Raw genomic sequence first — 26,082 nt, forward strand, 5'->3', positions numbered from 1 at the left:
TTATGCAGATGATAGTAACCTATTTATTCCAGAACCAAATCCATAAAAACTTATATTGAAAGGATATGAAATAGTTAGCCGAGTCCAATATTGGTTTAATTTTAAATTAGCATTGAATCAAGAAAAACGGAAACTATGTGTTTCGGGACAAATCGGGGTATTGATAAACACGTTAATATAGTTATGATATATCATTCCTTCAGAGTATCATTCCTCAAACTAAGCTGTAGCTGTACTAAGCTGTAGCGGACAACAAACAGCAGATTTGTCATCGCGCCATCTGCCTGTGAACGAGGTAACCAACCGCATATCCAAAATTTGCCCAGTACCTCGTACAAGGAAAAAAAACTTCACATATAATCAGTGATTTGATTTATAGCCAGTCTTCAAGTATGCCCACCGACAATATGTCAAGTGTTTTTTCTTACACGAGGACCTGAGCAAATTCCGAATTGTTCACAAGCTGATGACGCCATAACAAATCTGCTGTTAGTTGTCCGCTTTAGCCTAGTTCGAGGAATTATACTCTGAAGGAATTCGATTTTCAATTATCCGAAATCATCAACTTTATGTTGATGATAGACACTACTTTGCACTGACGAGTGGCCAAATAGCCCGAAATCGGTCTTCAAGTATGTTCCAATAATTGAAAATCTATGGCGGCAGTTGTATCGCCAACAGCATATGCAGGAATTACTTCAGTGAAGAATCCTGCGCTGACACCTGTCGGATATAATCCAACGCCCTTCGTGGTATTAGCCAGGGGAGTATTCGTTTTCTTATAGGTGTCAGTCCATTAACCTTTAGATGATTTGATTTATAGCCAGTTTTCAAGTATGCCCATATATGAAATATTTATTTTGTGATACGTTTTCACCTCTCATCCTGTAATCAGATTTATTTTGATTTCTGTTAGAGTAGTATATTCCGAACATTAAAAATAAAAAAATAAAATAAAATATCTATAAATCCTTTCAACTATTGTTAACAATAGATAGGATAAGTCAAAAACAGTGTCATTGAGTTTTAATTGACAAACAGGACGAAACAAGCACAATGATGACTAACATAGACTATGTAAAATACACTTCGATATCATCTCAAAATTGAAAAGTATAATTCAAATTCCTCAACAGTATAGAAACATTCTCTGATAAGGAGTTCCCTAAGTCTATACTTAAAAACCGCCAGGGATCCCGCGTATTTTATTTCTTTCGGAAGACAGTTAAAAAAAACGGCAGCCTGCATTGATGGGAGATTTTTTGTAATAGGAGTGTTTGGGCTTGTTCAATTTGGTATCATTTTTATTTCTGGTATTGTAAGAATGTGAATCACTATCAATGGGAAATGAATGTTTGTTATTGAAAATATATGATAATAGTTTCATTAAATAAATTGATGTAACCGTGAGGATCCGTTTAGTTTTGAAAACCTGTCTGCATGATTGGCGACTACTAATGTTAAAGATACGCCTTATAATTCTTTTCTGAGCAACAAAAATTCTTGTTATGTCTGATGCCTGACCCCATACTATAATATTGTAGGAAATTGCGGAATACACAGTAAATACATAGTAAACCTGTAATAATGAATCTGTGTTCGAAATATTTCTTAGTGTTGCCAGAATATAAAAGCTTTTGTTGATTTTTTACATACTATTTGTATTTGATCTTCCCATGTTAGGTTACAATCTATAAGCGTTCCTAAGAATTTAGATGAAGTGGAGGTTTCAACAATATTATTATTGATTTCGAAGGTGAAATTAGAAGGTATTCCATGTTTTGTGTGAAACTCAATTATTACTGTCTTACTTTGATCCATTATTACTGTATTCTGCATACAGTAATCCGCAAAATCTTTCAAAACTGAGTCAGTTTTTTGCTGTAGTCTTTGGCGATCAGTGTCAGACACAACAATAGAGGTGTCATCAGCATACATGAAAACTCTACCGTCCTTTATGTTATGAGGCAAGTCATTAACATAGGTAAGGAAGATCAAGGGAACCATGACACTTCCCTGCGGTGTTTCAAGATTTAAATCGAATTCCTTCGATTTGGTTTCACCGATTCTCACGATGATCTTCCGATCTTCAAGAAAGGACGTTATCCAGTCGTTCACTGGGCCACGTAGACCTAGGTTGTTGATTTTTTCGGAGACGAAATTACTATTAACCGTGTCGAATGCCCGCGTTAGGTTTAACGATATGACAACTACATACTCATTTTTGTCCATCAGATCATTAATGTGTTGGACAAGTTTCATAACAGAACCTGGCCTCGGTAGATAGGCCAGGGCGGAAACCATGCTGGCAATCAGTAAGTATTTTATGCTTTGTGAAGAAATCTGTAATTCTTTTGCAAATGATTTTTTCAATGATTTTGGAAAATATGCTCAGGAGAGCAATTGGGCGGTAGTTCTCTATGTTGCTCGTATCACCTTTTTTGAATATGGAAATGATGGCAGCCGATTTCAGAACACTAGGAAAAGTGCCTGAATTCACTGATAGGTTTATAATATCAGCAAGGTATTGTGATATAATACAAGCACACTTTTTCATTATATCAACCGGGATTTCATCTAATCCAGTAGATTTTTTATTAGGTAAGTTAGCGATAACTTCTTCATTCAGTTTTCCATGTTGTATATGGAGGGACTACATGAGTGGCCACAGAGTTGTTACTTTTGTATTATTTTATAAGGAATATGTGAATATGGAAGCAAAACTAGTTTATATCGAACTGTATTTCATTTACATTCTATAAAACACTTTATTCTTACATTTTCTCTCTCATCAATGCATTGACGAGTTTCACCCTGTTTGATCTTATTCAAAAATGTCCAGTCCTTATCAAACAAAACCACTTGCGGTTGAACTTCAGACTGAGCCTCGGACATTTGTGTGGTCACTCGCCATTGAAAATGATACCACTGAAACTTAACCAAAACGAAAAAAGGTGGTGTCCAAACATACCACTGAAATTCTAGTTTCTCATTGCGGTTCAACTTGGTTATGAAAGTCGATCGCAGACTGATGAACTGAGGTGATCGATGATTTTCGTTAAAGTGTTTTTCAATTTCGAACAACTTTCCTGCAAAATCACATTGATTCACAGGACACGTTTGCTTTGGCTGATTAACACAATTAGTTTCGTGTTTGAAGATTTCCGAATAGGACAAAGGAGTAGAACAACTCCAGGAACAAAAATGTTTCACGCAATTATAAACGTCATGGTCCAAAACTGAACACGCATGAGAAAATTTGGACTGGTCTGTGATCTTCGAAAGACGGTAACATGGAGAACATATCCAGAGGTAACTTTGATCCTTCCTCAGGAAAACAGATTTGCGATACGAGTTTGCATCATAGTTCAACTCGGAACAAATGTGACAGGGCAGAATTATATTCACTTCTTTCGATGATGAACTCTTGATCAGCATGTAAAAATCCAAATCACTTGAGAATGTTGGATAATTCTTGTTGAAGTTAGCATCTAAATGAATTTTTCTCGGAAGAGTGAGCTTTTTCTGAAAGCAAATATCTGAAAGTCTTCTGAAGTGATCCAATTCATCACTTTTTTTCAAGCTAGTATCGGATAAATCTAGAGTATCTGTTGATTTGGATAATTTTATGATGGTGTCCGTGTTAGTAGATGTAGTCGAAGTGAGTGCACTCGATGATAATTGGGGATTTGGCATCCGTGAACTACCTCGAAATCTTGGCATACCTCTTCTTATGTAAGATAGTCTCCTCGGAATTTGCTCAGGAGGTTTTGTTTCTTCTTGGTCTGAAGTCGACATAGTGAGAATCCCAACTATTTCAGCAACGTCGAGTTTCAATTCTATATTGACGTATTGCTTTGCAGACATGTTGGCAAACTTGATAACAAATCCCTTCGATGTTCCTGTTGAAAAAAACCCAATCAATAACTTTGGAAAACTGATGGAAGTAACGAAAATTTTATATTTGAGTTGATCACATTTTGCTGAACTCATAAAAGTTATTTGCTGAACGGAACCATGCCAATAGCAGAGTAGAAAAGCGCATTGCATTCGACCTATCTATAAGTCCAACCAAGGTTTATTGAATGCAACGTTTAAAGTTACTGCATTTCGAAAAAAAAAAATTTGAGTATTTCTCATCAACATTTCATGAAATAGAGGAATCTATGTGTATGTTCAGTGGAAATCTCGCAATGAAGTGTTTTTCATTTCAGGTTGTTTCGAAAGCATTGTCAGTTTTATTGTCATTTGCTTCTGTAGGTGAAGGTTTATGACGTATTGGAAGGGAAAAAAAGCTCTTAAAGTGGGTGTCCCTCGATTTGAACGATCTACAGATCACTGCTTGAATATAAATTGTAGTAAATCCAATGTTATTGTTTTCGGAGCAAAAGGCCCTAGAAATGATATTTGCAAATCTGTGAAAGTAGTAGTAAATGATCATGTACTTGGGGTTGTCCCAGAAGCCAAAAGCCTGGGCATCATTTTAGATAAGGACTTGACATTCGAAAGCCAGGTTAATCAGTTTATTCGACGTGCATATTATTCGCTCAAAATTATATATGGACACCGAAATTTCCTACCCATGAAGGTGAAGGCGAATTTGTGCGAATCATTAGTTTTATCTATATTCAATTATGCTGATGTCTTGTATGGTCCATGTTCAACCAACCAATTCAAGAAAAAGATACAAAAAGTTCAGAATTCCTGCCTACGGTTAAATTTTGGTATAAGAAGAAGAGAAAGAATATCACGTAAACTGAAGGATACCGGCTGGTTAAATATGAACGGCAGGAGAGTGTTACATGCTGCAACTTTGTTTCACAAAATAATCAATAGTAAAGTGCCGTCTTACTTACACCAGAAATCACTTTCAGAACTGATGTGCGTAATATTAATGTAAGGTATAAAGGTATAAAGACTAACTCTATCATCCTTTCGCACAGAGTTCTTTAGAAGGAGTTTCAGCTTCCAAATCTGTGCAATTTATAATGACATTCCCGAGCCCATGAAACGAGATGACTTCAATCATTTCAATATCAATTTCAAACGATTCTTATTATCTTCAAACTATTAATGAGTCAATAGCTACCTACCTATTACAAATCTATGAATAGTCATAATAGTTTAAGATTTCTTTTGATGAATGATGACTTTTCATCATGTAAATTGAACTTCGCCTTTTGTCTTGTTATAATAAATGAACTGTACATGATTAATTTGATTTGAATGTATTAGAAGATAATAAAGACGGTATTATTATTATTATTTATTATTATTATTATTATTATTATTATTATTATTATTATTATTATAACCTGTTTTGAATCAATTGTTGGACACCCATGAGCGATCCAGGTACTTCCCGAAGGCAAAAATACACCAAAAAAGATCGTAGTTACTGCATGATGGTCAGCAGCTTATGTGATCCACTATAAATTTCTGCCACCGGCCATATTATCAAAGTAGAGTTTTTTCGTGAGGAAATCGACAAAATGTGTCATTTTTACAAGTACTTCGATAACTTCCCAACCGTGTTGAACCTTCGCCAATCAGGACCAGTCAAAAACGACATTCGTTGACTTCATCGAATCCCGAGCACCTAATTTTGATGCTGACGGAAACAGTCCACTCGTGTTACGTTGGCAAAAGTGAACTAACAACACTTTTGAAACAACCTAATCAATCATTATCTATCTATCATTATCAGTAGTACTGTCTGACTTTCACAAGATGTGGATAGTAAATTCTTCAGTGAGAATACGTTCAACGAACACATTAACGGAGCTGTTTGGACTTGAATGAGATTATTGTTTGCGAAATTAATCAAAGTTCTCTTATAACAGGGCGCATTTATCGAGGGGGATGTTCCTCCTCCCCACACAATGTAGCGACAAAAACATTGAACAGTTACTATATTTCGATCTATTTGTTTTTTGCTATTTTGGTTGACTTATATGAAAACTTTTATTTGAATTAACCCAAATGATGAAAAGTTTTTGAATGAAATGATGGGAACTTTTGAAAAAATAGAAGTCGAATTCAGGTCCGTATTTCATTTTAACGTCTGTCATTAGTTAAACCTTGATGATGTCATCGAAACGGTTGACAATACTCCAAGTGTGATATACAAATGAATGCAGGTCAGAAATAACTACAATATTTCACAGCGACAAATACAGGTCCGCATTCGAGAACAAAGTTGAAGATGGTCATTATTGAACAAAACATCTTTGCGAAAATTTCATCACACTGAATGGAAATTGTTGATGAATATTTAACAAAAATCTCCTGCTTATCTTTATTCTGAAAAATAGATCTCTGAACATAATGTCTTGGAAACGTCTGATGCTATTTTCAATTTCCTCACCGTGTTTGACTGATTTTTTGAGAAACGCAACTTTTTGTAATTCAACCGAGGTTAACTAATAGAGATCCGCTCTACGGAATCAGCCTGTATAGATGTTTAATCAGTATTTAAATGATGAATCTGATTATATGTACGAGTAGAGAGAAGTGGTATTCCCCGAAGTACAAAAAATAATTTCAATGACAACCTCAGTCGTATAGTAGGAGATTTTTTTCAATAGATCGCGTATAATAATATCCCAGAAATTTATAATCAGTGAAGAAGTCAAAAAACTAGTTGTTATACAAGGTCTTCATTTCTCAGTAGGCAATACGTGAATATCAAGGTACAATTTTGATTACTTCATTTTTACAAACATAATTTGTCGGAAACCCTCACTATTATTTTATGGAATATGGAATTACGAAGAAGTATCAAGAAACAACTGATTTACGGAGATAGCTTTTCGATACAAAAAAAATATTTCACAAGTTTGTACTCTTTTACTCACCAGAATCTTGAAATCCCTCCTTATTGTAAGGAACACAAGACTTTTCATTAGTCTCCACGGTAATTTCAGCCCCTGTGAAATGTACAATAAACCGTTGTTTGATTCCCACAGATCTTGTTCTTTCGCCAAAGTGGAAAGTATTCAGAAAAATGACCTCGTCTGCTGGATTGAGCCGAAACGATATCATGAATAGGTCATCTTTGAAACGATAGAAAAATAACTTCTCGTACTCAAGGAAGGATCTTCTTAAGTCCACAGAAATATAGGGATTGCGCAGTATTACAGACGGATGTTGCTGTTCAAAGTGCTTTGGCATCATAAATGTGGGAACTTCAAAGCTTTCACAGATAGGGCAGATATAAATTCTTGTTTCACACTTTGCTTCATGTTCTTCTACTTGTACGTTTCTCAGAAGTGTTCTGCAACCATCAAATCTGTTGACACATTTGAAAAGGCTTTTTTCTGCTAGTAGGCCGTAAAAGGAAATCACTCCTTCATCGTCGTTATTTTGTGAACATCTTCCGCATCTGACATTTCTGTTGCTGTAGACTTTCACTGGAAGAGCGGACAAAAAGCGCTGACAACAGTGACAGATCAAAATTTCCAGAATTTCTTCGGGAATCACAAAATCCATTATTGTGTCACCACTCTTTCTCACTCAACTTGTATAACTGCAGGAAATAATATTTGTTTCTATATCTTCCCGACTCTGAAGCTGATAAGATAATATGACGTGTTGTGCGATTTTTATCAATCAGTTCAAGTACACTCAAAAACGCTAGTAGAATTGGAAACTCTGCTTTGAGATGATTTTATTATCATTATTGAATAATTCCTTTTCCACAATAGAATAAAAAAATTTTGTCGCTTGACGTGCGTTTTGCCAACCAGGTTAGCATCATTGGGAGATTACCTTCAGTTATATCCTGGTCATAAAATAGAACTGGCTGGTATCTCAATCGCCACAAAAGAAATAACCAAGAAAGGAATTTCTGGCAAAAACATAACAATCTGCACTGATAGCAGACAAGCACTATTAGCCTTGAACATGCAGCGTATTACCTCAGGGCTAGTACTAGAGTGTCACCAAGATTCAGCCAAAGCCTCGGTAGATAATAAAATTATCCTGAGGTGGGTTAAAGGGGAACAAGAGTAAAGGTAATCGCATTGCCGACTCTTCAGCCAAGGAAGCGGCTGGACTGAGAATTTTAGGACCCAGTGGCACCCACGACCTAATGACTTCGACAATTGCGGAACTAGTAAAATGTTACACCTATGCTCAATCCTTAAAGAGGTGTGATGAAATCAAAGGATGTAATCTTGCCAGGATCACCTTGGGCGACCCTGGGAAGCTGGCGCCGAAGAGATATCTGGCGATGACCAGGAAAAATATACGCTTTACAGTAAGATTTATGGCCACTGTCAACTAAGGAAACACCTCCATAATATGGGGCTAGTAGACACACCTCTATGCAGGATGTGTGAACAGGAAGATGACACTGTCAGGCATGTCCTGTGCGAGTGCTCGGAGTTATCGTCAATAAGAGAGTGTGTGTTCGGCGGGTCTTGGCCTACACCTGCCAATATAAAGGAGATGTCTCCCAGCGACCTGTCCACCTTCCTGGAAAGGACAGGATGGACGATGACCTAGGAGGTCAACTCCTCGGGAGGATGTACAATGGGTCACATGTGGCCTAAGTGCGTGGGCTTACCCTCACCCTCCCTACTCTACAGATACTCCTGGTCATAGGTGAAAGGTGGTGTGTGACATATATAAAGTGAATTTTCGTTTTTATCCAAAAACGTTTATTCGTTAATTTCTATTTGGTCCGCTTCAAAGAAGTTCCCCTCAAATATGATACACTTGTGCCAGGGTTTTCTCTAATCTTCGAAGAAGTTCTGATATGCACTTTTCAGTATGCCCATGAGCTCTCAGCGATTGGTCTCTGCAATCTTGTGAAAAGAATCCAATATCATCATGTATGCTCATGTGGCAAGAACTCCTGATGCACTATGCCAAGTTTTCGATCTTGGATCCTCTGAACCCTTCCATTGGGACGATTAGACTTTAGCATCGATTTCCTAACCATATAACCATGAGTCGTCAATTATTGATGTTTGAAGGCCTTAGATTTTTTGAACTTTTTTTTGACGGTTCGCTAGTGGGAGAGGTTAGCTTCTTCAGAGGTTTATACATCCTGAGTCTTTTGAGAAAAAAAAAAGAAAAACCCAGGGTGTTCAAACCTTTGAAGCTAGTAACTTATTCCAGTGAAACGTCAGGAACAAATTCCAAAAATCAACTACCTTCAAACGGAAATAATAGTAGTTGTGGATACATGAATTATTCACCCAATTTCCATTGCTTGCCACATCATACAGAGTGGCCAAATGAAAACTAAATAATAATTATTTATAATATAATTCATTTGAATTGAAGCCAATTGATACATATAAATGTAAATAATATAATAGATGAGAGAGTAATGATAAACATTTGTTAGTAATAAAAATGACAGTTGAAAAGTACTGAATGAGAGGATCTATTCTACCCTCCACTGTAACTCATGAGGATAAAAATCCAGCTTTTCAACGAAGCCGCAGCTGCAGGGTAGCATAACCTGAATACTCTCAGGTCATTCAAGTGATGAATAATGATAACACAACACAACACAGTTTTTGTTTCGGGGTTGAAGTTAGATGATTTCAATGTATTTCCACGTGTTAAAACCGAAAGTGACCATAAAAATTATATATTAGCTCTTGTTTTCAAGATATAGTATCATTATATTATATATATGTATATTGAGTTTTCAACAAATGAAATATTTCATCACCAACAGTTGGTACACATGTTTGTTTACATAACACCCCTCTCATCAGCTGTTCTTAAGTAGTAAACATAACCTATGTGAGTTTGTCAATTGTACGCACGTGGTTGCTATTGAAATTATCGTGTGAAGTTGATTTTTAAATTGATTTAAGTGCTGATCTGAAATGCCTCGAAAGTGTGTGAATTCTGTCGATAGCTTTTGCTATATATGTGGTGAAATTACATTTAAGGCTCAGAAACGTAAAATGACACCTATCGTTAAGACAGCCTATGAACATTATTTTGGTGTGAAAGTTGGGGACCAAGATAAATCATGGGCTCCTCATATATGTTGTAATTCTTGTTTCGTCATATTGCGAGAGTGGCTGAAAAATAAAAACCGGGCAATGGCTTTTGCAGTACCTATGGTTTGGCGTGAGCCTACCAATCATACAGACGACTGTTATTTCTGCTTAACTCCTCCCATAAAGCAAGGTTTATCTATGAAGAAAAGAGGAACGTTTAAATACCCTAATCTCCCATCTGCTCTTCGGCCTGTACCACACTCAGACAATTTGCCAGTCTCTTCTCCACCCCAAAACTATGAAATTTTAGAGGAAGGTGATGAAGACTGTTTAGAAGGAGCAACCCATCGTTCTACATCCTATGACCCTGATTTTGAGGTAAGCGATAGGTCTAGTGATCCGCACAGAATTAGTCAAGCAGAGTTGAGTGACCTCATAAGAGATCTTCGCTTGTCTAAGGAAAAGGCTGAGCTGTTAGGGTCAAGACTACAACAGTGGAATCTTCTAAAACATGATGTGAAAATATCTTAATTGAAATTTGGTGGTACAAACTTCTTTTATTTGTCAAAACACTAAGAATAATGTTTTTTTTTATTGATTTTGTACTTAAAATATTCTAAAAGAAACATAACAATATTGTTTTATGTACTTTCACTTTTCACGTATAGTATAACTACTCTTTAAGATTAAATACTGTGTATCTCAAAAACCAGAGCTAATAAAAATTTTTCATTGTTATTTTCGTTTTTATCACCCCAAAATTAGTAGAAATTGACTAATTTAGTGTAGGAAACATTCAAAAAATATTTTTTTGTTGTGTTGTGTAATGAATAGTTATAGCACAGCTATTAATAGAATCATATAGAATCAATATAAAGAGATATTGAAATAACAAGGCAAAATATACGAGTATGGATTCGATAAAATTATGTTGGATCTATCATGAAATCAATATGTAAGGCAATAACAAGTCTTTATCAGGAACTGTATCTACATTTCATGAGAAAATAAGACCCTATCAATATTTGATTGAATTGAGACTCCGATTTGTTTACTCTGCTACTTCTGAGCAAAATTGACAATCACCCCAAAATCATCAAATGGAATGAGGGGTTGCAAAAACTGCCACTTTGAAGACCTGAATTATATCTGCTTCAGTCGTTGACTTTCCGAATTCCGCCTGATAGTCTCATGAAAATTTGATTCGAGATATTTGATTTGCTTGGTTAAGAAAAAGAGTACAGGATATTGTTGAATTCACGAGAAGTGATGTGATATCTCTCAGAAATGAATGAATTTTTCATCCCTGTACTAATGACAAACTAAATCAAAAACCGTACAAAAGAACCGAAACCGAAAAATGGAAAACATTTCGATTTTTTGATGATCTTTATGAATCATTTTCTGGAAATAAAAGATGAATTTCACAGAAGCTGTACACTAGATTATCTCCTTTGCATAAAGTACCTTTTATAAAAGTGTTTCCATTTTCCGAACCCGGTTTTTTGTGTGTATGGTTAGGAACGATCTCAGTGATGATTTATACGTAAATTTTTGAAAGCATCACATTAACTTTCAGCAACTCACCCCCCCACACACTGAAGTTATTGTCCTTACTTAGATGACCACCTACGTCTATGCAATGAAACTGACTTTTTTATGAGTATAGTTTGGAAAATGAGTCCATTGTACCACACCATAACAAAAATACTGTCTCTCAACTCGCATTTCCCCAGTATCATCATCGATACTGGTTTTTCCACATATGAAAGAGTGATCAGAGTTATCCCATTACACTTATCGACAATTCTCGATACAAATCTTTCTTAAAGCTGGTTATGTTTTATCGATCCATTTTTTCAGGTATTTGAATTGTTGACTCAGTTCATGATAACGGCTTCATTTCTTTTTCGAGTGGAATGATCTGAAAAATATTCAAGAGACTGCTAATACTCAATGAATAATTCCTCAATTGGAATTTGTTAGATAATGCTACCTTGCAAAACGAAGTCTTTTTTTCAACTGAAACATGCACTTTTCAAGAATAAATACAAACCTAAAAAAATACAAAACTCATAAAAATACTTGATACTAGTTGGAAACCAATCAAATCAATTCATAGAAATATACAAATTCATTTAAATTTATTGACAAAAGATATGAGTAAATGATTTTGAGAGACTGAAAATTTTCTCATCGATACATATTATATTAACAAATATCAATACCAAGTTCCTGACAGTGAGGTTAAAAATGTGAACGGATGTTTTCTTGAAACCTCCTTCCAAACTGGTATCACTACTTATCAAAACATGAGTAATTGATGATCATGAAGCCATCATTATTACTATTTTGTTGCATTTTCTGATTCCAAAGTAACAACACAAATTATTTTGGTTCGACAAAACATTTGATTCTTACATTTTCTGTTTCACTGATATACTGCTCCGCTTGTGCAGTTTCATTTGTTTTCAGGACTTTCAAAATCTGCCAGTCATTGTCAAACAAATAAACTATTGGTTGTACTTTAGAGTCAGCTTCGCATATCCCCATAGTCACACACCAGGAATAATTTCCCGTTTTCCAGGAAAACTTCACCATAACGAATGAAGGGGGTGTCCAAACATACCACTGGAATTCGTATTTATCATTTCGATTCAACTTGGTTATGAATGTTGACTGCAGACTGACGAACTGAGTTCCAGCATGTTTATCACTGAAATGTTTCTCTATTTCAAACAATTCAATCCTATGAGTGCATTTATTCACTGGACACGACTGTGATGGCTGATTTACACAATAGATTTCGTGTTTGTGAAGGCTTATGTTGTAAGAAGCCGTGGTGCAACCCCAATAGCAATAAAACAGTATGTAAGAGTAAACATCGTACTCCAAAACCAGCCTGGCTTGCGAATACGTGAACTTGTAGTCCTCTGAGCTTTTGAAAATAAGGTAACAAGAAAAACATATCCAAAAGTAACTCCGATTCTGCCTCAGAAAAACAGATTTAACATACGTGTCTTTATCAAAACACAACTCATGGCAAAAGTAACATGGCAAAATTATTTCCACTTTTCCTGATAATGTTGTCGTGATCAAATTATAGAAATCCAAATCAGTGGAGTACTCTGAATAATGCTTCCGAAAATAGCCATCTAAATAAATTTTCCTCGGAAGAGTGAGCTTTTTCTGAAAGAATATATCCGAAAATCTTCTAAAGTGATCCAATTCATCACTTTTTTTCGAGTTGGTATCGGATAAATCTAGAGTATTTGTTGATTTGGATAATTTTATGATAGTGTCCGTGTTAGTAGATGTAGTCGAAGTCAGTGTATTCGATGATAATTGGGGATTTGGCCTTCGTGAGCTACCTCGAAATCTTCGCTTACCTCTTCTCATGTAAGATAGACTTCTCAGAATTTGCTCAGGAGGTTTTGTTTCTTCTTGGTCTGAAGTCGAAATAGTGAGAATCCCAACTATTTCAGCAACGTCGAGTTTCAATTCTATATTGACGTATTGCTTTGCAGACAAGTTGGCAAACTTGATAACAAATCCTTTCGATGTTCCTGTTGAAAAAACTCCAATCAATAACTTTGAATAACTAATGAAAATAAGGAAAATTCAATATTTGAGTTGATCACATTTTGCTGAACTCATAAAAGTTATTTGCTGAACGGAACCATGCGAATAGCAGAGTAGAAAAGCGCATTGCATTTGACCTAGCATAAGTCCAACCAAGGTTTATTGAATGCAACGTTTAAACTTACTGCTTTCCAAGAAAACAAATTTTAGGTATTTTTCATCAACATCCCACAAAATAGAGGTAACTATGTGTCTGTTCAGTGGAAATCTCACAATAGAGTGTTTTTTATTTTAGGTTGTTTTAATGTCATTTGCTTCTGTAGGTGAAGGTTTATGACGTATTGAAAGGATCGAAAAGCTCTAGAAGTGGGTGTCCCTCGATTTGAGCGATCTAAATAAATTTTCAAGTCAGTTCTTCTTTGTTCTTGCGCAACGAAAACGAACCTGATTTGAATAGGATCGTCACATTTGCTGAAAACTGGATATTCTACGACAACAGGTGATGTTCAGGATAGTGGTTGGACACCGATAAGCCATTCAGGTACTTTCCAAAGGCGAAAATACACCAAAAAAGATCGTGATCACTGTATGATGATCAGCAGTTTATGTGATTCAGTATAAATTTCTGCCACCGGCCAAATTATCACAATAGAGTTTTTTCGTGGGGAAATCGAAAAAATGTATCAAAAGTTGCGTCAGCAGCAGTGAAAATTAAACGAATAGAGTGTCGGAGTTCTGCCTCACCCTCCATGCTCCCCAGACCTATTGCCAACCTACTCCCATTTTTACAAGCACTTCGATAACTTCTCAACCGTGTTGAACCTTCGCCAATCAGGACCACTCAAAAACGACCTTCGTTGACTTCATCGAATCCCGAGCACCTAACTTTGATGCTGACGGAAAGAGTCCACTTGTGTTACGTTAGCAAAAGTGAACTGACAAAACTTTTGAAACAACCTAATCTATCATTATCTTGAAAACATGATCCAATGACTTTTGACTAATCAGTAGTACTGTATGACTTTCACAAGATGTGGATAGCATATTTGACAATGAGAATACGTTCAACGAACGGAGCTGTTTGAACTTGAATAAGATTCCAAATATATTGGCGAAGAATGTAATACAAATCAGGAAATTATGAAACAACAAGTCGCTCCAGGGCGACTTCATTGATACCAGTGAGGCATTTGCTTTTTCAGCTGCAGGAAAACCCGGAGAAATCTGTAGCACCACATCATCAGAAGATCTTGATCTGCCAGTGTCCTCTCTTTCATGAAATAAAATGTAGAGCAATGACTGCATGATGATTATATTAGTGTTCTGCCAGATTATATTACTTGATTATTGCGAAATTAATCAAATTTCTCTTATAACAGGGCGGATTTATCGAGGGGGATTTCCCTTCCTCTCAACATCAATATTCAATTTTTTCAAATGAGTTTTGTAATATATAGGGACCTATTTCTGAATGTAAATCACCACCACCAAAAATCATCACCCCCAAAAATCACCCCTCCCCAAAATTCAGTAATTATTTTCCTCCTCTCCAGAAGACTTTGGTTGAGGATAGATATTTATATTGCTTGTCACAGAATTCATAGGAATGAATTCTCTGAAAATTTTACGGAATTTTAATCATGCCAACATGATGGTGCACCTACACACCTTTATGATTAGGCGATAATTTTTTCAATGCGTGGAAAAAAACATATGAATAGGTAGTAATGATGCGATTCGGTAACCCGCACAATCACCTGACCTTACTCCTTGGATTTTTTCATTCGGGACTATATTGAAAATAAAGTTATTCGTTTTCAACTTCATGATCAGAAAGACCTGATACAAAAATCTGCAATGCTCGCGATGTGATTATACAAAATATGTTAACAAAATTCATAACAGATACACATGAATGTTTTTTGCTATTTTGGTTGACTTGTATGAAAATTTTTAATCGAATTGACCCCAAGATAAAAAGTTTTTGAATGAAATGATAGAAACGTTTGAAAAAATAAAAGTCAGGTCCGTATTTCATTTTTAGGTCTTTCATTGGTTGAACCATGATGGTGGTCACCGTGGACCGAAACAGTTCATAATACTCCAATGTGATATACAACTGAATGAAGGTCAGAAATAACCACAATATTTCGCAGCAAAAAATACAGGTCCGAATTCGAATAGAAATTGTTGATGAATATTTAAAAAAAATCTCCTGCTTTATCTTTATTTTGAAAAATAGAGCTGTGAACATAATGTTTTGGAAATGTCTGATGCTTTTTTTAATTTCCTCACATAGTTGGACTGATTTTTTGAGAAACGCAACTTTTTTGTAATTCTACTGACCTTTCAACTTTGAAGGTTAACTAATAGCGATCCGCTCTTCGAAATCAGCCTGTATACGTAGATATTACTCAAACAGTGTTACTACAGATGTTTAATTAGTATCTGAATGATGAATCTGATTATATGTACGAGTAGTGAGAAGTGGTATTCCCCGAAGTACAAAAGATAATTTCAATGACAACATCAGTCGTATAGTAAGAGAATTTGTTTTCAGTAGATCACGTATAATGACATCCCAGATATTTATAACCCGTGAAGAAGTGAAAAAACTAGCTGTTATACAAGGTCTTCATTTTTCAGTGAATAATACGTGAATATCAAGGTACAATTTTGATTATTTATCTCATTTTTACAAACATATTCTGTCAGAATGAGGAATCACGAAGAAGTATCAAGAAACAACTAATTTATGTGGATAACTTTTCGATACAAAAAAAATATTTTAATATTTTACATGTTTGAACTCTTTTACTCACCAGAATCTTGAAATACCTCCTTACTGTAAGGAACACAAGACTTTTCATCAGTCTCCACGGTAATTTCAGCCCCTGTGAAATGTACAATGAACCGTTGTCTGATTCCTGCAGCTCTTGTTCTTTCGCCAAAGTGAAAAGTATTCAGAGAAATAACCTTGTCTGCTGGATTGAGCCTAAACAATATCATGAATAGGTCATCTTTAAAACGGTAGAAAAATAACTTCTCGTACTCAAGGAAGGATCTTCTTAAGTCCACAGAAATATAGGGATTGCGCAGAATCACAGACTGATGTTGCTGTTCAAAGTGTCTTGGCATCATGAATGTGGGAACTTCAAAGTTTTCACAGATAGGGCAGATATATGTTCTCGATTCACATTTTGCTTCATGTTCTTCTACTTGGAAGCTTCTCAGTAGTGTTCTGCAGCCATCAAATCTGTTGACACATTTGAAGAGACTTCTTTCTGCTAGTAGTTCATAAAAGGATATCACTCCTTCATCGTCGTTATTTTGTGAACATCTTCCGCATCTGACATTTCTATTGCTGTAGACTTTCACTGGAAGAGCTGACAGAAAGCGCTGACAACAGTGACAGATCAAAATCTCCAGAATTTCTTCGGGGATCACAAAATCCATTGCTGTTTCACCACTCTTTCCCACTCAACTTATATAACTGTAGAAAATAATGTTCGTTTGTATATTTTGCTGACTCAAAAGCTGATAAGATAACATGACGTGTTTTGCAATTTCTATCACGTACATGTACACTCCAACACGCTAGTAGAATTGAAAACTTTGGTTTGAGATGATTTCATTGAATTCCTTTTCCACGACAAAACAAAAAGACAGTGTCGCTTGAGGTGCGTTTTTCAAACCTAGTTAGCATCATTGAAAGATCACCTTCGGACATACCCTGATCTTAGGTGAAAGGTGTGTGTGAGATATTTACGAGGTCTGTTCAAAAAATAATCTGAATTTTAATTTTTTTCAAAAATGTTTATTCATTTGTTTGTATTTTCTCCCCTTCAAAGTGAATCCACTCAAATATAATACACTTGTGCCAGGGTTTTTTCCAATCCTCGAAGAAGTTCTGGTATGCACTTTTCAGTCCATGAGCTTTCAGTGATTCGTCTCTTCAATCTTGTGAACAGAAAGCAGGCGGATAACTCCAAGGTAATACTCCTTATTGATCGTATGATGATGTGGCATAAACTCCTGATGCACTACGCAAAGTCATCAAAAGAAACAGTGACCATGACTTCGACATTAGATCAAACTTGGCATGCTTCCTTCGGTCTTGGCTCTTCTGGGCTCTTCCATTGGAACGATTGGACTTTTCATCGATTTCTCAACCATTTACCCATGAGTCTTCATCAGTCATGACCCATTTCAGCAAATCTGGATCGCCATTGACAACATTCAACAATTCCTGTGGGTGCTCATGCGATGGATTTCATAATCAAAATTCGGTAATTTTGAAATGGACTTCACTGCCACATGCTTCATTCCCAAAACTTCCGAAAAAATTGCATAGCATGAGCAAATCTGAATGCCAATATCGACGATGAATCGACGATTCTTCATAACATTTTTTTTCACTTTCACAACATTTTCATCGACTGTTGATGTGCTGGGGCGTCCAGGACGAGCGTCCTCATTCACATTTTCTCGACCCTCTGTTGCAAGCCTGTACCTACCATTTCAAACATACTTTCGACTCAGAGCATATATTGAATATACGTATGTCTCATCAAAAGAAATGATTATTTTTCGATTTGGCAACGTCTGAAATTCTACTATCAGTTGTGCAACATACAAAATCGAATTTTACTAGTTTCATTGCTATTGAACGCATTTAATTGGGAATTTCACAGTTGGTATGTTGGATATACAAAATTACCTACCATGAATATCCTACAGCAGAAAATCGCCGAACGCGCTAAACACTTCTAACTTTCATGCCTCTCAACAACAACCAAACATGTTAAACAACCGAAACTATGAGCATATGTTAGAAATGAGTGAATCGACATAAAAAAATTAAAATGTTGCTGATCGAATGTATAAGTAGCCCGCGAAATTTGAACACTCACATAATTTTTTAACCGACCTTGTATATAAAATTGCCGAAACTCTCGCAGATAATACTTTTAGAATCAGAACTGAAACAATATAAACTGCGAAAAATCACAGAGTATTGAATTGATTACCAAAACTGACAAAATTATCTCCACAATGTGTGTAGGAAGTTTCTGTACTGAATTTAATTCAGTTTTATTCAGAATCTCAGGTTTTAAATTTAAACTATGACAACAGAATGAAATTGTATGTGATGGAATTGTTCGTTACATGAATGAAATTGTCTTTCTGAATAAGTTGTGAAAATACGATGATTATAGATATTTGCCTTTCAATATAAACAGATATGTGAATTACAAAATAGTAAAGGCTCTTCCATTGAAGCGATTGGACTTTGGTATCGATTTCCTAACCATATAATCATGAGTCGTCAATTATTAATGTTTGAAGGCAGTCGATTTTTGCAATTTCTTCCTGACGTTTCGTTAGCGAGAGTGGCTGACTTCTTGAGAGGTTTATACATCCTGAGTCTTTTGAAAAAAACAAGGAGGAACTCAGAATGTTAAAACCTTTGAAGAAGCTAGTCACTCGTGCCAGCGAAACGTCAGGAAGAAATTCCAAAAATCGACTGCCTTCAAACCGGAATAATGGTGGATGTGGATACATCAATTACTCACCCAATTTCCATCGCTTGGTATATCATACAGAGTGGCCAAATGAAAACTAAATAATAATTATTTATAATATAATTCATTTAAATAACATTTCTAATACATATAAATGTGAATATACCAGATGAAAGAGTAATAATAAACAGTTGTTAGTAATAATAATAATGACAGTTGATAAGTACTGAATGAGAGGATCTATTCTACCCTCCACTGCAACTCATGAGGACAAAAATTCAGCTTTTCAACGAAGCCGCAGCTGCAGGGTAGCATAACCCGGATAATCTCAGGTCATTCAAGCATTGAAAGATAAATAATAATAGCGAATCGTTATAGCACAGCTAAAAATAGAATCATATAGAATCGATATAAAGAGATATTGAAATAACAAGGTAAAATATATAAGTATGGATTCGATAAAATCATGTTGCATCTATCATGAGATCCATATGTGAGGTAATAACAAGCCTTTATCAGGAACTGTATCTACATTTCATGAGAAAATAAGACCATATCAATATTTGATTGAATTGAGACACCCTTCTCCGATATTTTTACTCTGCTTCTCCTGAGCAAAATTGACAATCACCCCAAAATCACTAAATGGAATGAGGGGTTGCGAAAACTGTCACTTTGAAGACCTAAATTATGCCTGCTTCAGTCGTTGACTTTCCGAATTCCGCCTGATAGTCTCATGAAAATTTGATTTGCTTGGTTAAGAAATAGAGTGCAGGATATTGTTGAATTTTTGAGAAGTTATGTGATATCTCTTAGAAATGAATGAATTTTTCATTCCTGTACTAATGACAAACTAAATCAAAAACCGTACAAAAGAACCGAAATCGAAAAATGGAAAACATTTCGATTTTTTGATGCTCTTTATGAATCACTTTCTGGAAATAAAAGATAAATTTCACAGAAGCTGTACACTAGATTATCTCCTTTGCATGAAGTACCTTTTTTAAAAGTGTTTCCATTTTCCGAACCCAATTTTTTGTACGGTGTATGGTTAAGAACGATCTCAGTGATGATTTATATGTGAATTTTTGAAAGCATCACATTAACTTTCAGCAACTCACCCCCCCACACACTAACGTTATTGTCCTTACTTAGATGACCACCTACGTCTATGCAATGAAACTGACTTTTTCATGAGTATAGTTTGGAAAATGAGTCCATTGTATCACACCAGAACAAAAATACTGTCTCTCGACTTGCATTCTGCTAATCAAGTTAACAACATCATCAGAAGGTGAGAGACAGTATTTTCGTTCTGATGTGAGATAGTGTTTTCAATAGAGACAGATTTTGTTCGATACTTGTTTTTCCACAATTGAAAGAGTGATCAGAGTGATCCCATCACACTAGTAGACAATTTTTGATACAAGCCTCACTTAACGATGGTTATGTTTTATCGATGTACCTTTTCAGGTATCTGAATTGTTGACACAGTTCATAATAACGGCTTTATTTAGTTTTCGGGTGTAAAAGTTATTTCCCCAAATGATATGAAAGTGTATTTCTTGAAAAGAGACTTCTAATACTAAATGAATGATTCCTCAGTTAAAATTTGTTATATAATGCTACCTTGCAAAACGAAGTCTTTTTTCAACTGAAACATGCACTTTTCATGTATAAATACAAACCTAAAAAAAATACAAAATACAGGAAAATACTTAATACTAGGTGGACAACAAACAAATCAATTCATGGAAATATACCTATTCATTTGAATTTGTTGACAGATGATATCAGTAAATGATGTTGAGAGACTGAAACTTTTTTCATCGATACATATTATTAACAAATATCAATACCAGTTTTCATATTTTGATTTCTGAAGGTGAGGTTGAAGAAGTGAACGGATGTTTCGAAATAGGTACCTTGAAACTTCCTATTTAATGGGTAACACCACCAATCAAAACAAGAGTAATTGGTTATCATGAAGCTATTATTACTTTGTTGTATTTTCTGATTCCAAAGTAGCAAAACTAATTATTTTGGTTCGACAAAACATTTGATTCTTACATTTTCTGTTTCACTGATATACTGCTCCTCTTGTGCAGTTTCATTTGTTTTCAGGACTTTCAAAATCTGCCAGTCATTGTCAAACAAGTAAACTGTTGGTTGTACTTGAGAGTCAGCTTCGCATATCCCCATAGTAACACACCAGGAATAATTTCCCATATTCCAGGAAAACTTCACCATAACGAATGAAGGGGGTGTCCAAACATACCACTGGAATTCGTATTTATCATTTCGATTCAACTTGGTTATGAATGTTGACTGCAGACTGACGAACTGAGTTCCAGCATGTTTCTCACTGAAGTGTTTCTCTATTTCAAACAATTTAACCATATGAGTGCATTGATTCACTGGACACGACTGTGATGGCTGATTCACACAATAGATTTCGTGTTTGTAAAGGCTTATGTTGTAAGAAGCCGTGGTGCAACCCCAATAGCAATAAAACAGTATGTAGGAGTAAACATCGTACTCCAAAACCAGCCTGGCTTGCGAATACGTGAACTTGTAGTCCTCTGAACTCTTGAAAATGAGGTAACAGGAAGAACATATCCAAAGGTAACTTTGATTCTGCCTCAGAAAAACGGATTTAATATACGTGTCTTGATCAAGACACAACTCGTGGCAAAAGTAACATGACAAAATTATTTCTACTTTTCCTGATAATGTTGTCGTGATCAAATTATAGAAATCCAAATCAGTGGAATACTCTGAATAATGCTTCAGAAAGGAGCCATCTAAATAAACTTTCCTCGGAAGGGTGAGCTTTTTCTGAAAACAAATATCCGAAAGTTTTCTAAAGTGTCGCAAACTATCGTTTTCATCCAAGTTAGTAATGGATAAGTCTACGGTGTCTGTTGATTTTGATGATTGAATGAGAGCATCTGTTTTAGTGGAACTAACCGAAAAAATCCCAGCAGGTTTGGATTTCTTTTGGTCTGAAGGTGGACCAGTAAAAACCCCAACTATCTCAGCAACATTGAGTTTCAATTTTACGTTGACGTGATTCTCCATGGACATGTTGGCAATCTTGATGAGGAATCCATCGTTTTCTCCTGCATAAAAATTACTATTTAACACCCACTATAAAAAGTAAAATGAGGGTATATTGAATAGTTCACTAGACTGAAACAAATATTTTGCCAACAACTCCTTCAGATAGATATTCCTATAATCATAATGTGTTATACTATCAACAAAGACACTGCAACCTCACATTAAAAAAAAAACATGAGAGAACATGTTTTCTGAGTCGCATGTAGGTGAAGTTTCCCAAATGGATTCATTTTGTTCAGGTGTCCTCTGAATGGATAATATCCAGAGATCTTGTAATTATTATGATCTCTTTCAACGAAGACACATAGCAATACACAAATGCATTGATCATGAATAGTTGAGATAGTTATTCGTTTAAGCCCATCATTGATCTCAGATATTGAAGTGTCATATGACACAAATCCCAACATACTTATCTCAGTCCCAAACTCCAGAAAATAGCTAATGAGGCTCTGCCTAAACGTCATGAAAGTAATCCTTGTGAGGATCGAAAACAAAGAACACGGAATGAAACCTATCTATATACAGGATGATTCACAAGTGATGGCACACATACGTTTCTGGTGAACAAGAAACCAGATCACTGAATGAAGAGCATAGTCGTAAATTTTTCCCAACAGAAATATTTTTCAAAATGCGGTGTTGCCACTTCCATAAGAAAGTGGTAGGAACTTTGATTTTTCAAAAGGAACACTCTGTATATAATCTTATTTTTTGAATTTACAACAATTACTCGACATTTTTTTCGTTATTTCTCTATACCTATTTTCGAAATATGAATTAATTTCAATTTTTTTCTTCGGAAATCATGACACCTAAAAGTGCCGATATCTTTGAGTTAGGGAATACTATGTTACCAAAATTTGGTTTGGGGTTGATACTTTGAGGCTACTACCCACACTTCAGAGTTTTTTCAATACAGGGTGCTAAAAACTACAATGTTTTCATTTGCTTGAAAAAGTAACTGAAAGTTTACTATTTCAAATGGAACACCCTGTGCATCACTACAAATTCGGAAAGTTGTTGGAATTTGCTTTTTTCCTATGTATATCATACGTAAACCTTACTACTTACGATGCACTGTTTGGAACCTTTGGTGTAGTAATGAATATTATTACACGAAGAGGAAGATTAAAACTGTTTTAATCTTCCTCTTTGAAGATGATCACTTGGTGATCGAAACACGTGTCGAGGTGTTGAAAATAACGATTTGGTATTGGGAAAAAACTCCAGTAATATAAACCTAACTAGTCAAGTTTTGGACAAATGATCATTTATTTGTGAAATGGTAATACCATTTAGTGTTTTGTAAACAGGCCGTGATTACTATTTGACAGTAACGTTTTGAAATTCTAATATTATTGACATTTCCGTCACTTCAGAAGTTTCAAATACCTCCAAAACAATGAAACAAAACTTTTGAAACGAAGTTCTTATGAATTTGTTTATTATTTTTGGACAGTATGTGATGAAGTTATCAACCTGCAGGACATGTAGAAAGTTCAACGAAAGGTGCTCGAGTCTACTGCAAATGAACCTCAAGAAATAAATACGAATTACACAAATCCTAGAATTACAAGAATAAATACGAATCACACAAATCCTAGCTTAAAACCATCAAAATGAATCAATACATGATTTTTATTTCATCTAATAATATCCAAGATATTTATTTTTATAAAACCTTCCAAAAAGCAGTTGAGTTGTCAAAGAGCAGTTGAACAGTTTCTGAGTGAATTATAAATGATTATCATTATTCCATTTTAACAAGCATATTATGTTTATTCGCTTCTTTCTTCTAATCTTTGATAAAAATCTCTGAAGTAGAAACACAAATAAAATTGGAGCATGATTTTTCCACTTCAGCTAGCTTTTTGACAGTCTCCAAAAACTTAGGTGAACTTTAAGTGGAGAAATTTCTTCTGTTACTCACCACAATCCTTCAAGCCTTCCTTACTGTAAGGAGTACAGAATTTTGGATCAGTACTGATAGAAATTTCAGATCCTGTGAACTGTACGAAAAACTGTTGTTCAATTTTTGCTGCTCTCGATCTCTCACCAAAGTGGAAAGTATTTAGAAAAATAACCTCGTCTGCTATATCGAGCCGAAACAATATCATGAATAGGTCATCTTTGAAGCGGTGGAAAAATATCGCCTCATACTCATTGGAGGTTATTCCCAAGTCCACAGAAAAGGAGGGACAGCGCAGAATTACAGACTGATGTTGCTCCTCAAAGTGTTCCGGTATCATGAACGTAGGAACTTCAAAGTTTTCACAGAAAGGACAGACATACTCTCTCGTTATACACTTTGCTTCATGCTCTACTACTTGGGAGTATGTTAAAAGTGTCCTGCAACCATCAAATCTGTTGACACATTTGAAGAGGCTTCTTTCTGCTACTAGTTGGTATAAGGAAATCACTCCTTGGTCGTTATCTTTTGAACACCTTCCGCATTTGATATATTTGTTTGAGTAGACTTTCACTGGAGAAACAGACAAAAAACGCTGACAAGAGTGACAGGTCAAATTTTCCAGATTTCCCTCGGAAAGTAGAAAGCCCATTGTTACTTTACCACTTTCTCTCAGCAAGTTCACGAAAATGTAGAAAATAATCAGTTGTGTGTCTATGAAGAAATATGTCCCTGACATGAAAGCTGATAAGATTTTTTTTGATCAGTAGAATACGCTAGCTACGATATGGTTTCAAAATATGCTACTCAAAAATTGACATGGATTTGTTGATACAAAATTCGGGATGATAGTAGTAGATTAATCTACTACTGATGATATACTCGTATATAATATTTCTTTTACATTTTAGGATTTCTTATGTGGTCAATCAAAAATTATCCAACATTCAGGGTTATCAATAAATGTGTTACAGCAATATGATACAAGATATAATTTTACAGCTTGATGAATGAAGAGGAGATAACAAGTCCGGAAAATACCGTTTTTTTTTCAGCGAGGAGTCAAAATTCTAGGATGAGCGGTAACCGCGACTTGAAAGTCAGTCAGTGGAAAAAAAACTGTTTTCGAACGTGTTGCGTACATCATTTTTCGACAACCGTGAAGAATAATGAATAGACGAGGCACATTTTTTGTTTTATATTCCTTTGTCGAACCAAATTTGGAACATTCTATTTCTTATTTACATTAAAATTCATATGAGAATTAGATCTATGGTTAACATCAAAGGGATTCAATTTGTTTCAAATGTTTTGTATATTTAAATACCTTCTGTTGAATCCAGAATAAGGAGATAAAGTTTCGCTTGTGAGTATGTTTCCACAATTACCAGCAAATAACGTCGTTGAAGTTCTACGAATGCTATGGCCTGTACAATTTTTAGGATTGGGTCAATTCAAGAATTCGGCAATTCTTTATCCAGAATTTCCAAAGCTGTGGATACCCACAGGCTAAATCAAACATTTTTTTTTTTGTAATTCACGAACAATTTGTTATGTGGAGTATGGGATGGCTGTAAAGATAAGCATTGCCCCTACAAAAGCAAATTTCGTATCTCAATTACAACAAGTATTTGGAATATGGTATTTTCACAAGTCGTTAATTGGATCAATGTTATTTCCATCGACACGCACCTACTAACCCAATATTTAATGCTACTCGAAAGTAAAGCAGAATAAGTTGATACTTTTATATAAATACTAGCTGACCTTGGAAACTTTGTTTTGCCACATAAATCATTTTTATGAAATTTTTAGGGTAAAAAATTATAACTACCTAATTCTAAGTCTGTGTCAGAACAATAACATAGATAATATCAATCTCTTAATGCTATAATGTGTACAATATTTATCGTTAGTTTCCATGTAACACAAACAAACTGGATGGTTTGACCACTCGAGAGCGTATACG

General features: G+C 35.2%; 3 protein-coding genes and 1 long non-coding RNA gene across 6 annotated transcripts in view; 1 reads left to right on the top strand and 3 right to left on the bottom strand.

Annotated features, from left to right (window-relative positions):
* LOC111509236 (uncharacterized) lies at positions 1-17,086 on the bottom strand. Of its 3 annotated transcripts, none has more exons than XM_023164938.2 (2): positions 16,376-17,070; positions 1-3,902 (listed from the first exon to the last, which is right to left on the bottom strand). In XM_023164938.2, exons 1-2 carry the CDS (start codon positions 17,007-17,009, stop codon positions 2,746-2,748), a joined length of 1,791 nt encoding a protein of 596 aa, XP_023020706.2. In that variant the 5' UTR covers positions 17,010-17,070; the 3' UTR covers positions 1-2,745. The 3 variants fall into 3 exon arrangements, with proteins under 3 accessions (XP_023020706.2, XP_023020705.2, XP_023020704.2); XM_023164937.2 differs by lacking the exon at positions 16,376-17,070 and adding an exon at positions 6,858-7,555; XM_023164936.2 differs by lacking the exon at positions 1-3,902 and adding an exon at positions 9,261-13,537 and having other exon boundaries at positions 16,376-17,086.
* kek3 (leucine-rich repeat, immunoglobulin-like domain-containing kekkon 3 protein) overlaps positions 1-26,082 on the bottom strand; it is a 600,794-nt gene that overhangs the window by 320,392 nt on the left and 254,320 nt on the right.
* The window catches only part of LOC141485512 (uncharacterized), a 26,744-nt gene continuing 16,717 nt past the window's right edge, over positions 16,056-26,082 (top strand). The window contains exon 1 of the long non-coding RNA XR_012467256.1: positions 16,056-16,221. This is a non-coding gene — a long non-coding RNA (uncharacterized lncRNA). The remainder of the gene's footprint in view (positions 16,222-26,082) is intronic.
* Positions 19,184-24,828, bottom strand: LOC111509237 (uncharacterized). The gene is made up of 2 exons (XM_023164939.2): positions 24,135-24,828; positions 19,184-22,200 (listed from the first exon to the last, which is right to left on the bottom strand). Exons 1-2 carry the CDS (start codon positions 24,763-24,765, stop codon positions 21,116-21,118), a joined length of 1,716 nt encoding a protein of 571 aa, XP_023020707.2. The 5' UTR covers positions 24,766-24,828; the 3' UTR covers positions 19,184-21,115.

The sequence above is a fragment of the Leptinotarsa decemlineata genome, unplaced genomic scaffold (genome assembly GCF_025532065.1).
Source record: "Leptinotarsa decemlineata unplaced genomic scaffold, Ldec_3_MD MMD2_tig00026328_RagTag_RagTag, whole genome shotgun sequence".
In the NCBI taxonomy this organism is placed as follows: domain Eukaryota; kingdom Metazoa; phylum Arthropoda; class Insecta; order Coleoptera; family Chrysomelidae; genus Leptinotarsa; species Leptinotarsa decemlineata.

What these genes read in the sequence shown, in the direction of transcription:
- LOC111509236 (XM_023164936.2), bottom strand. Translation starts at nt 17,009, where the DNA reads ATGGATTTTGTGATCCCCGAAGAAATTCTGGAGATTTTGATCTGTCAC. An exon ending in GGAGGTATTTCAAGATTCTG is followed by an intron (nt 13,538 to 16,375) that starts GTGAGTAAAAGA and finishes TTTTTTCAACAG; the next exon opens with GAACATCGAAAGGATTTGTT.
- LOC111509237 (XM_023164939.2), bottom strand. Translation starts at nt 24,765, where the DNA reads ATGGGCTTTCTACTTTCCGAGGGAAATCTGGAAAATTTGACCTGTCAC. An exon ending in GGAAGGCTTGAAGGATTGTG is followed by an intron (nt 22,201 to 24,134) that starts GTGAGTAACAGA and finishes ATTTTTATGCAG; the next exon opens with GAGAAAACGATGGATTCCTC.